The sequence below is a fragment of the Sipha flava genome, unplaced genomic scaffold, assembly GCF_003268045.1.
Source record: "Sipha flava isolate LNK unplaced genomic scaffold, YSA_version1 50_pilon_pilon, whole genome shotgun sequence".
Classification (NCBI taxonomy): Eukaryota; Metazoa; Arthropoda; class Insecta; order Hemiptera; family Aphididae; genus Sipha; species Sipha flava.
The window spans coordinates 736,481-751,543 of record NW_020273428.1 but is presented as its reverse complement, the minus strand read 5'-3'; the positions used below and the strand labels follow the sequence as shown (position 1 = coordinate 751,543).

Sequence of the window (15,063 nt, the reverse complement as noted above, 5' to 3'; positions counted from 1 at the left end):
CGCACGACTTGATGTTATGTTGTACAGGTGCAAAAAGGAATTGTAATGTGTACACCGAATGTGCTGAAAATTATGTGGTGGAAGCTAAAAAAAATAATTAGAAATGTTACAAATACGTTTTTATTTAAAAATATATAATTTGAGATTCAACATAGTATAGTATAAATAAATATATGCTTGACAAGCTATTCAACTTCAATATATATATATATATATATATATATATATATAAATTATATACACAAATAAATTATTGTCAAGGCTAAAATATCGAGCCCTGCATTAAATTTTGTTACAACAATAATGTTCCTATTAAAAAAAAAATAATAAATAAATAAAAAATACATCTACGAAGTTGTATGTGATTACGAATATTGTTTTTATAAAATCGATAAAAATAATATAAATCGACGGATGGATTCGAAACGGCCAACATGAAGAAAGTAATAATATAAACAATAATGAAAATTATATCGAGATATGGACCGAAAGCCGATTGGAACAATGATATACGGCGGCGGCGGATATGGTTGTGACAATAATGTGCGGGGCTAACAAAGACCCTCGACGGGAAACGCACTCGGGAGGGGTATGCAGTTGAGCAAGAAATACGCTATCGGTGGCGGAGAAGGACGGTTGTAAAAGCAACGGGTGAAACGCACGTAAAACATTTTTTTTATCGCCACGACAGAATTCTAATGAAGAAAAAAAAATGGTTTAAAAACAAGTAATGTTCAAAAAAAAAAAACAAACACGGATATAAAAAAATTGAACACGGAATGAAATCATCGTCAGAGGTAGATCGTCGGCGTGGCCCGTCAGCCCAGCAGACCTCTGGACTCGTCCAGGTAGCTGTTCATCTGGCTCCCGATGACCAGCTTGCTCTCCTTCCGGTTCCACGTGCCCAGCCTGTTCTTGTAGCTGCTGCACGCGATTATGCCATCCATGCCCGGCGGCCGTTCCGTGGGTATAGGGCACGCGGACGCCGAGCCCTTGTATGCGGCGCTGCCGTTGCCGTTCTCCGTCACCGACTTGACCAACGGGTCCATTAGATCGTCCAGGTTGTGCACGTCCTTGACCAGTCTTGGCGGTCGCGAGAAGATCAAAAACAGCGCCACGGCTATTCCCTGCGCAGCACAACAAGACACACGGTCGGTCAACAGAAATAAATTAAATTCTGTCTCGTTGTTTTAAATTCCAATATATTATAATTGTATTATATTATTTTTGTTAGGCGCGTTAAATGTCATGATATGTACGTATCGTCCAAGAAATTTATAATCAACGGCTCTTTTGGAACGAGCACGAAAAACACAATTCAAAATAATTGAGGTCCATGACGTGGCACACTGTGGTCATCTTAAATATAGATCAACCATCAAAAAATACCCCTTTGGTGAAAGAACCATCTCGCTATACTCTCCGTTATAAAGTTCTAATGTGTACGAGCGTTAAAAGTGTCCGGTTCATTTAATTCTGTGTCTGTCCTAGGTAGATGATTTCAACCTCACACTGTTTTTGCGTTAGCATCAGACAAATTTTAGACGTCCGGATATCGACAGCAAACCATGAAAGTGATATTTTATTTAGCTTTACTCGGTTGCACTGATCTGCTATCGAACCTTCGTAACTCTTAATTGCCCTACATTAAACAAGGAGGAAGGTAAATCAACCTAACCCACCTAGTCATATGCTCATATTTATTATTGTTTTACTTTTGAGTTATAACCAAGTGGCTCCAAACGTTGGCTCTATCCTTACAATTTTGCATCCGACATTTGAAAGTATTTTTTATCTAGATCTAACGATTGATCAAAAACATTAATATAACCCACTCAATAGCCTGTAGTAACCTCTAACCAATTAAATAGAAAAAATATTAAATATTTAATGATTTTTCGGTATACATTAAGTCTGTAATCTGTATAAAATGTCTTATATAATTTATATTTAATTGAATGAAATGACAAGAGATTTTTTTTAAATCATTTTTACATTGTGTTGAGGTTTCATATTACAAGATAGTTGTGATTTAATGTGAAATCAATTATTAATACAGGAATGTCACTATCGTTTATTTTATTATCATTATACTAGGTATGTTAATTATTTGATTGGAAAATGAATTAAACACTTAAATAATTTATTTGATTATTTATCTTTAGATTAACTTTCTAAATCATATTGTAATAACCCGAAAATACAAATATAAAAATAAAAGAGCAATATAAAGGTGAGTATGAGAGAGATAGGATTACCTTACTCCTTGTTTAAGAGAGGGCTCTCGGGGTTACGAAGGTTGGAGAGCCGATCAGAATAACTGGACAATCGGCAAGCCAAATAAAATATCACTTAATTGTTTTTTAGTAGGTGTTCAAATGCCGACGAGCTGTGCACTTATAACTATCATAGAAGTGTAATGAGGTTTAAATAAAATGAGACAAACACAGTATTTGATACACTCAAGTTGGACACTTTTCATTCGCAAAGAAAACTCAAATCAAACAAATGAATTATAAAGGTTAAATAGTCGTACGTTGTGATCACTTATTACAGGAGACTCCTTTATTAATCTGACGGTCGGTGCGCACGCATTGATAACATAAAATCAAGAGCCTCTTACGCCCACGGCCTATGCGCAAGAGCTTTGGAAAAGAATTGTCCCTGTTCTATAGGGACGTATGGCGGGATGGACCGTGCACCGGTCCTTTAAAGATTTGACCAACTTATGGTGTGAATTATGTATTATTAGGTAAGGCCTTTATTATTTGAATTGTGATCTGTGTGCGGATATCGAAATAACTGTTATTTATTAGTTTTTAAAAATGGTATAAAATCGAATAGTGAAGATTATTACAATTAATTTGTGCAGTATTTTACAGTCGAATGATACAGATCATTAAAATAATTGGTATAATGCTTTTTATTTAATCAAACATTTCATTATTTTATGACATATATAATAATTTTAATAAAATAAAATATTATCATTTATGAGTTTAAACAATGTGTTAAAAAAGGGACTTGATTTAAATTGAGTTCACTTAAATTCTTAGATAAAAAATAACGCATTGTTAAAAATAATTATAATTAAAAAGATAATAACAATGTGGCCAAATGTTTATCATTAATTTGTGTATATATTTAAAAAAAAGAATGATCAGATAAGACGCATTAACTAAAAATAAATATATATATATATATATATATATTATCTAATGCAGTATAATCCTAAATTATTAGATCATATTTAATACAAGATTAAAATTTTATTAGATAATTATTTAGGTATTACATAGGTCTAAATAAAAGATAGAAAATAGTTTTATTGAAATTATTGAATTCAATAAAATGTTGATAACGAAACAAACGAATTACGTTAATCATTGTTAATGAAACATTTTAAATGTTGAGCCTTTGTGCTGAGTGGGTCAGGATTTAAATCATCAAGTTTATTAGCAGTACCTTGCAGTGCCGGCCGTAGAGGAGGGTAAGCCTTGCGATCGCACCGGGCCCCGCGCTTGTTTGGGGCCCCACAAATTGTGTATTACGAATATCACTTTATAAGTAAAAATAATATAGTCTCAGTACGCAAATCACAGCCCGTGTGGTCTTGTGATTTTCTCAGGAAACGGATTGTTATCGACGAAAATTAAGACGGTACCAATTACGCATAGCTTTGAAGTATTGCACGCGCATGTACTGGTAAAATTGTTTATATTTATCGTCGACAACGGTACAAAATATTATTTAGTTATATAATAACATGAACGTAGATTTTTATAAGCAATTAATAAATCAATAAATTAATATTTATAGGGACCCGCAAAATTCTGCACTGGGCCTCGAAAACCGTCGAACCGGCACTGATACCTAGTTTAATTGTCAATAATAGCTATGTATATGTGGTTTTATTATTCGAATGTTTTATTATTATTCGAATATGAGATTAATATTACTCGCAGATTAGTAAATAATATCGGACGTATGAGTTTGGTTTAATTAAACTAGATTGTTATGAAATGATTATGATAAAAATATTTTTCTTTCTTTTTTACTTACCACAACAGCTGACAGAACTATAACAAATATAGTAGCCGCGCCAAAACCTACGACATCGTACAGCACACCAGCAATGGAAGGCCCAATAAAAGCTCCTAGTGCAAAAGTTGATGTCCATAATCCCGAAATCAGACCGTAAGTTTCCAAGCTGTTTGCAAACCCGTGCTGACTGACAAGTTAAATAAGTACATTTTCAAATAAGAATTGTAAATAAAAAATGTATAATTATGGAGCAAATGTTGTATTCTTTGAAGAAAAATTGAGTTTTTACACATGCTTTTAGATTTTATATTTGTTATAAGTATTTTCTCTGAGAATTCAAAGTTACCAAACATTTTTTTACTAACATCAATTAAAAAAAAAAATCCTTTACTGCATCTTCGAACGTTCTTTTGAGGTTTACAATAAAAGTTGTATTATTATATTTACACATAAATTCAACACTTTTGAATTTATTGTTTGAAAACTGTAGCTTTTATGTTTTTACTTTTATGGTTTAGTAGCAAAATTACATTTTATAAAATCAACAATTTTTGTCTTAATTTTCCGTAATATTATTGACATATTGTTTTGAAGTAAAAAAAAAAAAAAAATAGGAAAATCGTTGAAGTTAGATTGATGAAAAATAATATACCAACAATGAAATTACGCTTCGTTGCTCACTTGATCGAGCTTTCAGATTCTTTGTCCTACGTCTGGACAAACATATTTTCGAGTAATTTAGACTAAACGCACACATTTTAAAACAACAAAAGCAACATATATTTTTATCTCGGACCGAAAACGGTCCTATAAAAGGTCGAATTTTTAGTTCGGACGAGTATCTCACGGAAACGATGAACGCACATGCTCACAATTCTGCGGAGAACTTACATGGCAGTCCGTAACGCGTCGGTGAACGAGGCAACAAGTTGCGCGCCGATGCCCATCCCGTGCAACACTAATCCCAACACGGTGATTTTAAATTCGCTGAAACAAAAAAATAATGTAAAAAATAGTTATTCGCAAACTTATCTCCGTCGGTGTAATAACCGTCCGTCGGAAAATTCGCATAGCATTCGCTCGCACTTACGTCGGTCTGTTCAGGAACGGTACCGGACCGATGAGGCTGAACCCGATCATGAGTATAATACACCCTAGTAATGTGACGACCTTCGCGGGTAGTATTTTGTCGCACAACCAACCCCACCACGGTGCCGTCAGTGCGTAGGTGCCGCCGTTTATGACGAACATCAGTCCCAAGACCATGGGAGACAGTTCGAACTGAGAGAAATAAATAATTACAAAATTGCCGATCTAAAAACCAAAAAAAAAAAAAACCACTTCGCTACAGCCGTACTTGTCTGAGATGAGGTTCTAACGTGGCCGACAGGAATCCAATGCTCATGGAAGTTACAATTATACTGGCAGCGGCTAACATGATACCGGGAATTTTCAACACTTTCATCAGGCTGGCTGCAAAATTCCAACGATTCGATATTTAAAATAGGTCAGTTCAGTAAACGCTATAATCCTACTAGCTTAAAATCAATATCTTAAATATTTATTTGGTATTTCGTTGTTGTAAAAAAGCTTACATTTAAATGTTTTTTTTTATATATATATAAATATATTTTTAACTTACGTAAAAGCAATTTTTTATAATTATGACTAAAACTTTTTTAAATCACATGAATAAGAAAAATCGTTCACTGGCAATTATTGCAGACCGCTGCGATTGTATTCGAACAAATAAACATATAAAATCATTTGACGAGATGTTTCATTAACCACGAATAGTAGCTTTAATGTAAACTTAAAAGGGATTGATATAATTATTTGTAAAGGCATATAGTCAAACTAGGCATTTCACCAAATGGTTATGCAAAAGTTCAAAGAATTTCCATTTCTTATTATTGGCCTAACCCGGAATAAGCATTTGGTTGAATAGCAAAATATCATAACAATTTAACTCATTGAATATTTTATCAAGAGTAAAATATCTTGATTATATGTGTAAATGAAACTGACGTACATGTAAACTATGCTTTTATTATGAGTGTTTGAAAAGTATTTAGTTGATATCAAATCAAAATAAAAAAACGGTTGTCTATCGACATTGATTTTCAAAATCGAATTAAGTTTCGAAATTCTGAATAAATTTCAAATACTATTAATATTTCAGCTGTCTATTTCCTAATTAATTTTGAAGCATCATCACAATGAAGCCTGTTGCATCCAGCGAATAACTAATATTTTTTTCGGTTAATAATAAAGATTGAAAGGCATTAAAATATTATGAAGTTATAAATAATAAAAATGTTAATATGTTAATCAACAATTACCGTCACTGGTTACATCGTTTCTACGATTAGGATGTTCAGGTAACACGAATGCAGTCATGATAGCTGAAAGGAATAACGTGGAACCCAGAACCACAAATGGAGTTATGTAACCACCGACCTGAAAAAAACATGTTTAAAATTTGAAAACGATTTTTTAAGATTATTAACAACATTGAATATATTAAAATTAATAACAATAAATAAATAAAACAAAAAAAATAGAGATTCTCACTTGATACAGAGCTCCTCCGACAGTTGGTCCAACAATTAGCCCGAGTCCAAAAAATGTCTCGAGTGAAGCCTAAAAAAAATTAAATTAAACGTGTACTCATTTACACAAAATAAAGCAGTTTTCTGTGCAATATTTACGAATGTTGTGGCCACATTGTCCGGGAATTCCATAGCAATGATGGCAAAACTGGCTGTCAGGAAAGCTGCATTGCCCAACGCTTCAACGATACGTATAACGAATGATAATATGATAAATGGATAATGGCCATCCACTCGGTCCAAAAATCTGGAACCAAAACAGAAACAAAACCCAACTTTAATGAACCATTCGGCCAAACGTGATATATGTAATTCAAATACAAATTTGGGGAATCACGTTCTAATCGCGTTCCTTTGGAAATCAAGTTTTATGAAGAGTTGATTTTTTTCTTCTCATTACTAAGAGAGATGTTAAATGCTCGCATGAACAATATTTATGTGTAATGCTAAGTTTGTATATCAATTTTAACATCATCTTTATATTTTTTTTTTTTAGATTTTCATTGTAAATTTTATGTATAAGATATTTATTGTATGTAATATTGTATTTCTTTTGTAATTGTAGGTACTTAAATTATCTGTACTATTGAGTCTCGGCCCGTTTTATTCAAAAGAATAAATTATGATTACTATTATAATAGCACCCATGATACTAGGTTTAGTATTTAATTTTTTTATATTGTTCTGTACTTTAGTTATTAAATAACAATAAGTTTTTTTCTTAGTTGATCACTATAACGCGATTGTTTCTAAACACCAGTATGCGGTATGATCGCACCAAGAAAAGAAACCACTGCTACTGCCACTTCTTCTGACTGGTTAGGTTAATTTGGATCAAGAACATAATTATTGGGATACAAATAGATATTGTTAATCTAAATTAACCTAATCTTATAAAATCTGTAGAGAAAATTCATTATTTTTTATTGTAATATGCTGTGACGCCTACATAGCAGATTGTGAAATGATCATACATTTAGAAGTGACGTCATACATTTTTTAAATTAATAGATTGAGTTCATGTTATCAAATTAGATGAATTGTTTAAATTATATTATAAAATAATAACATTTAGCCATCTACTTATAAAAATGTATAAAATATTAACAATACATTTTTTGTACATATTTATTTCATATTTTTATCTTGTTTATTAATTTGCACATTTAATGTGGTATTAATGCTACAACTAAAATAACAATTATGTGTATTTTTAGTTTAAAAAAACTCCTTGTGCTTCAATAAAAAAAAAATTTATCTATGATAATCATGCTACTAACTAAATAATTATAACTTATTAGTAATTATTAATTAAGTATGCATAATAAATTATGAAAAAGTTAACCGAAAGTTCTAAGTAAAAATATAATTTCACAATACAATATAAATGTCAGATCAAAGTTTGTTTTTAAATATCTAATGAAACAGGTAATCAGTACACAATATTTTTTTCTTACCCAAACAATATTGCGCATATTCCTGTTGTAAATATCCCGCCATTAAACAAATATTTAGGTCCGATTCTGTTCAACTAAAAAACAAATATAAATCATAAAATATGAATTGGCGGAATTCTAAGTCTATTAATTAAAACTGTACTCACGTGTTTTCCATAAACTGGACTGATTATGAACACGACCAATTCGAATACACCAAACACCAACCCATATTCGGATGCAGTGGCTCCTTTTTTTTCGGCCTAATACATGAATCGTAAAAATAAAAATTCAAATTTTTCTTCATTTTTATAGTAAAATTTATTTTTATTTACTTAAATTCATCAATTATTAAAATATGTTGATAAATTGCCTATTTAGAATAATTACAATAATTACGAATGGAAAAGATTTAAAAATATAGAATTTTAAAATAAAAAACTTCTTTCCAACAACATTTCGTTATTCATTCTTCTGCATATTAGTTTTATCATAAATGATGAATAGTAATTTCAATTATTTTTAATATTTATACTATCAAATAATTTAAATGTTGAGATATTACTGTATACACTGAAGTATATAATGAAAGAAACAAATACAAGTAAAAACCAAATAGTTATGAATATTTTCATAAATACGACGACAGACAAGTGTTAGAATATACTAAAGGATTTGAATACAGGGTCCTATTTACGCAAGGACATTGTGGGTATTTGTCCAGGATCCATGCGTATCAGTAGCCAACCTACTGGATCTAATTATTCTTTTAATTTTAATTAATCCTTAAAATTCTAGTCTAATTATATCTACAAATGATAAAAATACAATAATTAATCTATCTGACCAAATTAAATTTATTAAAAATATGCAAATATTTTATACGTTTTAAAATTTAGAAATATATTTGCATATATTTATAACGATGCCAGTAACTAATTGTACTGGTGAAAAATCCTTTTCAGTTCTCAAAAGAATTAAAAATAGATTAAGATCATCTATGAGTCAAGAAATGTTGGATGCCCTAGGAATCTTATCCAATGAAAATTACATCACTGCAAACATTAATTTCGATGAAGTTATTGATGCATTTGAAGAAAAATTTCAAATTTTTTTTTTTAAATTCTGAAGATTTTTTTAAATCTATACTCTGTTTAATTTACTTTTAAAATTTTTTTTTTTTAAATATGAAGATTTTGTAAAAAAATAAATACCTACATTCTAATATTGTTTTATTTACTATTAAGTATTGGATGGTTTTTATATTTACTAATTTACAGTTCATAAAAATAGGCCAACTTTTTATTTTTGTCCCGGGTCTAAACAATTGTAAACTAGGCTCTGTTTGAGTATCAAAAAAAAAAATATAATATAACGAACAGAGGTAATAATAAATGACGTTTGCAAGCAAAGAAACAAAAAAACGAAGGTACAATGAAAATTCCAAGTGACTTTAGTCATTAATACTGGGAAAATATACACTGATCAAAATATAGCGAATAAAAGACTATGAAATATAATCATAATAGTGAATATCAAAAATATTCTGAGAATAGTAAATACAGATTTACTCTCAATTCGAAAGATTGTCATTATCATAAAATTTGAGAACACCTAACCAGACAATATTTTATTACTGTTTCTAAATGATTTGTAAAAAAAAAATATTAGCGTAATTTATTATATAATCATTACCTGATTATATTGAGTATATACATTTAAAAATGTTAACGTGTAAAACTTAATCATGCATACAACTGTAATCATAAATTGTTTTTCCAAATTAGATGTATTGATTTATGTAACATATATTTACAAACCAAATGGTGTCGAGGTTAACAATGATCGAACGGATCCATGCGCATTATGAAAACTTTGGACTTCGAGTATTTGATTTGTATTTAGGTCGAGATTGTAAATGAAACTTTTTTTTTTTTAAACTACCTACATCCAAACGCACATCTTTATTTGTATTTATCCGTTTTCACAATTATGTAACGCAATGGATACGTGACCTAGAAAGAGTGCCAAACCGTTTTTTAGTCATGAACAGAAACTAACTTATCAATGCACCTAAGTAATTAATCCGAAACTTCAACACGCCTATAAACCCATGGCCAAAATTAGGACAAATTGTTTCTGTAATTAATTGAGACTTATAACAGAGGCACGGTGTTCAAAGTATATGACTTTGGTGGGAGGAGTACGTGGAATTTCAACGACTACATGGTTTTAAATTATAACGTACATCATGCGCGTATACGGGGTGCCAAGAGAATTCACAAGGAAAACTCTTTTAAACCCGCCCATCTTTGAATCGGTGAACCCGAGCGAGAAACTCTGAATAGATACACTGAGTACTGGACTCGAAGCACCCACAGAATCGCAGCTACTTCTTACTACCTTAAGTATTGCATGAAAAAAAAAATTGAGCAAATAATGGGTCCAATAATTTGAACGTGTTAGCATTATATGTTATAAATGTAGGTCGATAAAAATAAATCATCAGATAACGAAAAAAGAAAAAAATTCCGAACAAAAATCTTACATATAGCACGTAATAAAGGTACACGTATGGAAACGTGTGTACGTTAGAATTATAGATATCAAAAGAAGAAAATGAATTACTTATTTTATATTAAAATTAACGAAGATACCGCGCTCGAAGTATTTAGATGAAAAATAATCGTGAAACTAATGAGCAACGTAATTTTTCCAGTTGTACCGTTATAACGTTCGTAAAAACGAACCGAAACAATAAAAAAATCTGAATTCTTAATAAGTATCTAGTGTAGATTGTACGTTAAAATCGCCTTAAATGTTCAAACCATGTGTAATTATGGTGATTTTATCAAATTTTCAAGAAAGCTCGATGAACGAAACGAGAAAAAAACATCAATCAACGATACACATATCGTTCTGATATCCGTTACGAATGCATTTACCGGTCCCCCTCCCCTAACGATTACCGTTGGATTCCCATGGTTACGCAGTGTTGTTGTTGCACACACGCTGCAGTCGCGAACTCACCTCTTGCGGATAGAACGGAGCCTGCAACGACACGCAAATCGCATTGCAAAAATCAGCAATGCTGAAAACGATCAACGTCAACCACTGTCGTTTGCTGAAGTTCGATATTTGAAGCATTTTGCGGACGGTTTAGTGATGTCGTCGACCGCTGCTGTTACTGCTGTGCTCGACGTGTGCGAGGAAAACGATTAGATTTGCGCTATCGGTTCCGAATGACTTGGTGATTTCGTGTCACATGGTGCTGTCGGTCCGGTCGATTTGCATAGTGATACTGTTACGTCTTTAGCCTCTTGAGTCCGGGTAAACGCGATCGGTAGGACACGTCTGTGTACGAGATACGCAGCTAACCTACGGCAGGACGAGCAAGGATTGAAAAGAAAAGAATTGCTCCGGTGATCTGAAACACACGAACAGTGGTTGATTTGTACAGTTGTGCGGTGTGATACGAACAATGCATCGATAAAATTATTACAATAATTGTGATAATACTGATAAACGCAACGAGGGACATGGACCGAAGTCGCTATGGCCACATGACGCGCGTGATTTATAATATTGTTGTTATTTGTATTTCAACGAATTTCTTCGAAAGAATCGAACCTAGGGACGCACGCTGCGCCATCTTCAATGTAGATACTCTGCACACACGTGGATGTATTATTAAAAACTCATGGTCATCTATACTTAACGAATTCCGAAAAAAATACACTTTTACCCTTTGTACCATTTTTCCTTATAACTTCCATATTTTTTTGTTTATTTGTCCATACTAAAATTAGTAAGTACCCGAGTAACACATCAACTTAGTTGATTGTGGTTTCTAAGAGTAATTGTATACAATTTTATTAATCTTTGAGTTTTATTTAAAACATTATAGAACTATTGAATCGAATATTATTTTATGTGCCATATTCATACATTTTTTTTTTAAGAAAATACGAGTATTATTTTCTGTATACACTTTAATACAATAAGTAAGCGTTTACCATAAAATTAATATTTACTAGGCTTGAACAACACTAACGAAGGAGTCCATCGACACCACTTAAAAAAAAAATAAATAAATAATTTATAACAATGAAAGAATAAGGTGCGTAGAAGAACGCTAACCTGAGTTAGAATAGGTCTCTATCCCAGTTTCTTTTAAGACGACGTAAGGGGTTAATAGGATTAGAAAGATTATAGAGATTGTACAATATAGTAAAGGGTTAGAATGGTTTTAAGTTTCACTGAGAAATTGTTTGAAGTATCTAAAAGCAAGTTCAGGAAGCGTATGAATATTTAGGTCTTTGTGGAGAGTGTGATTACTAATATATCACAAAGCACCAAATATTATTTGTTGGTTGATTAATTGGAAGGATTATAGGATAGAAATATTAAATTTTTTCGCAGATACCCAAGTTTAGATTCCGTATAACATGGCTGAGCGTATATGTTTATAAATAAATAGTTTCGTTTGAGTGATATATTATAACGGAGATGTCTCAGGGAATGTAAGCGTAGGTTTAATAATTAACATTTGATCTTGATATAATAGGCCCAGTTAAAATTGTTGTTTAAATGGATGCTTAGATATTTGGTGTTATCTTTTTGGGGAATTATGTTGTTATTTATTAATAAGGGATTAACAGTTGATTTAACAGTAAAGTAAATGTTACGATTTTTTACGTTCATTTTTATTCTCCAAAGTTTGAACCAATTTCGGAGTTTGTACGGATCATCTTGGAGTGATTTAGTTGAGCAATTGGAGTCAGAATTGAAGGATAGTAAGACCGAGTTATCTTCATATGATACCGTATAACTATCACATATTTTTCTATCACTATTTTTTTTTTTTTATAAATATACTGTGAGTATTCTAAAAAATAATATATTATGTGGATTATATTGCGCTTACGTTTAAACGCGATGACGTTTATCTTCTACAAACAGGTAGGAAGAAACGAGCAAATTTCCGATTAATCTAAAATTGTTGGGTATTATTCGTGTATATAATGGTAATCCGAAATGTAATTAACACAATGCGTGTATTTGCGTTCAATATGTTTCAATACTGTTACTAGTTGGATGGTTTTGTGATCACTATAGGCCATTTTGTGGAGTGGTCCGTACACGAAGGGAATTGCTTTACCTTGACAAACTAAAATAGCACCACTGATATAATATATAACCATGTGGATAGCTTAAAAATAAAACAAATAATAATGCCGTGCCTTCGTACGGTATTGTTGCCCACGTTCCTAGCACGTAATCTATGATCTGCGTGCTGACGCCGATGACCCTCCGAAACATGTAAGCGTATGTTTTAGCAGCCCAACGTACTTATTTATCACATCGCTGTTACACTATCAAGTGTTGGATTATTATTAGTTATTTATTATTATCATTCTGTTCTCTTTCCATTCATAACGATAACGACGTAATGTTTATAATAATAATTAAAAAGTGCAACGTGCACGCGCACGCAATTGTAAATCTACGTCTCGACCAAGTACTTTCTATACCTCAACTCCCAAGCCATCCCTCACACATAATTAGACCAGTGGATTCTATTTTAACGTAACACTAATGCAGAGAGCCCTCTTGGAAAGCTATCTAAATAATTTTTTCCCCTAAACTCGATGTGTTGAAATACTGAATTTAATTGAATATAACGATAGGCGTTTCAAGTGGTTGTCTTTTTTTCATTGATAAGTAATACTGTACGCGAGAGAAATTTTGATTTTAATTTATTAAATATCTGAAATAATTTATAATTTTGACCATTTGAAATTTTTTTTTTTTTTTTGATACACCACTACTGAAATGACACGTCGATGAAGTGGACCGCCATGTTTTTCTGTTTTCTCCACATAATAAACATAATGCTAACCAACAAATACAAGAAAATAGAATTGCCCCCTCCGTACGTGTTGACATGATTGTTCTTTAAATTAATACCGAAACAATTCATTACTCTCTTTCACTCTCTCTCTTTCTTAGACGGTTTGCAAGTTTTATTGGTTTGATAATTCCGATACTGACGCAACACGTTTTTGTATTGTTGTGGTTATTGTTGAGGCAAAACCGAAAATTATAAGGACGGCACTCACTTGATGTGGTGCGTGCGGCCAAATCGAGTCCGATCGAATCCTTTCGGCAACGGACGACAGCAGGTTGCGACGAGACGAGTGCGAGTTGTCGTGATGTCGAGGTGTCGTCCGAAAACGCGAAATCCGTGAGGTTGAAGTTGAATCCACGCACAACCGATCCGTATGTCTACCGGAATACGGAACGAAAACAACGGACGTGTGCGAACGATATCGGACACCGTTCCGGATCTCGTGGGCCCGACAATTTATGTACAATAATGTGTCTCCCGTGCAGGTGCGACCGGGCAGCAGTCGTACGACGTGTGCGCGTTCTCGGCGTCGTGTGCGCGGTGCGTTCGCTCGCGGACGCAGACGAGACGGATGGTACGTGTGCACCCGCCGGGTTTTCGTTTCGACTTTTGACGACCGATAAATACGAAAATAATAACGTACGATTCGATGTTGTTATCAACGACTCGCACACCGAAACGTAATCGTACGCACACGCACGCGCACACCTCGCGTCTAGAGGTGAATCCGCGTGCACGTCGTCGCAATACCGTTCAACGCGCGCGCCAGGTACCTTATCTTCGAACGGTCGTACGGGGCCGGAGGTGTGGTGGACCGAGACCGATCGGATTTTTAAAGTTATTGTAATATTCATACGCGCGCGCGCGCGCGCGTGTTTATCGCCGGTGAAAAACCATTTGTGTAACGTGCACTCGTGGTGCGACCAAAGTTCGACGACGGCAATCCGGTACTGGTCCGCCGTCTTCTCCGATCTCACGAAAACATCAACAATTCGTAATGGTCATAATAACGCTATTCGCATACGTTTCGTGAAAAGTGTCTTTGTACACGTAATATTTT

The 15,063-nt window shown here is 32.9% G+C and overlaps 1 protein-coding gene across 1 annotated transcript; it reads right to left on the bottom strand.

Annotated features, from left to right (window-relative positions):
* Positions 1 to 252: 252 nt before the first annotated feature.
* Positions 253 to 14,696, bottom strand: LOC112690561 (MFS-type transporter SLC18B1-like). Its single transcript, XM_025564591.1, has 12 exons — positions 14,215 to 14,696; positions 11,123 to 11,519; positions 8,260 to 8,355; positions 8,114 to 8,187; positions 6,756 to 6,903; positions 6,619 to 6,687; positions 6,387 to 6,504; positions 5,402 to 5,517; positions 5,135 to 5,325; positions 4,936 to 5,031; positions 4,063 to 4,231; positions 253 to 1,127 (listed from the first exon to the last, which is right to left on the bottom strand). Exons 2-12 carry the CDS (start codon positions 11,237 to 11,239, stop codon positions 819 to 821), a joined length of 1,503 nt encoding a protein of 500 aa, XP_025420376.1. The 5' UTR covers positions 11,240 to 11,519; positions 14,215 to 14,696; the 3' UTR covers positions 253 to 818.
* Between the last annotated feature and the right edge of the window lie 367 nt (positions 14,697 to 15,063).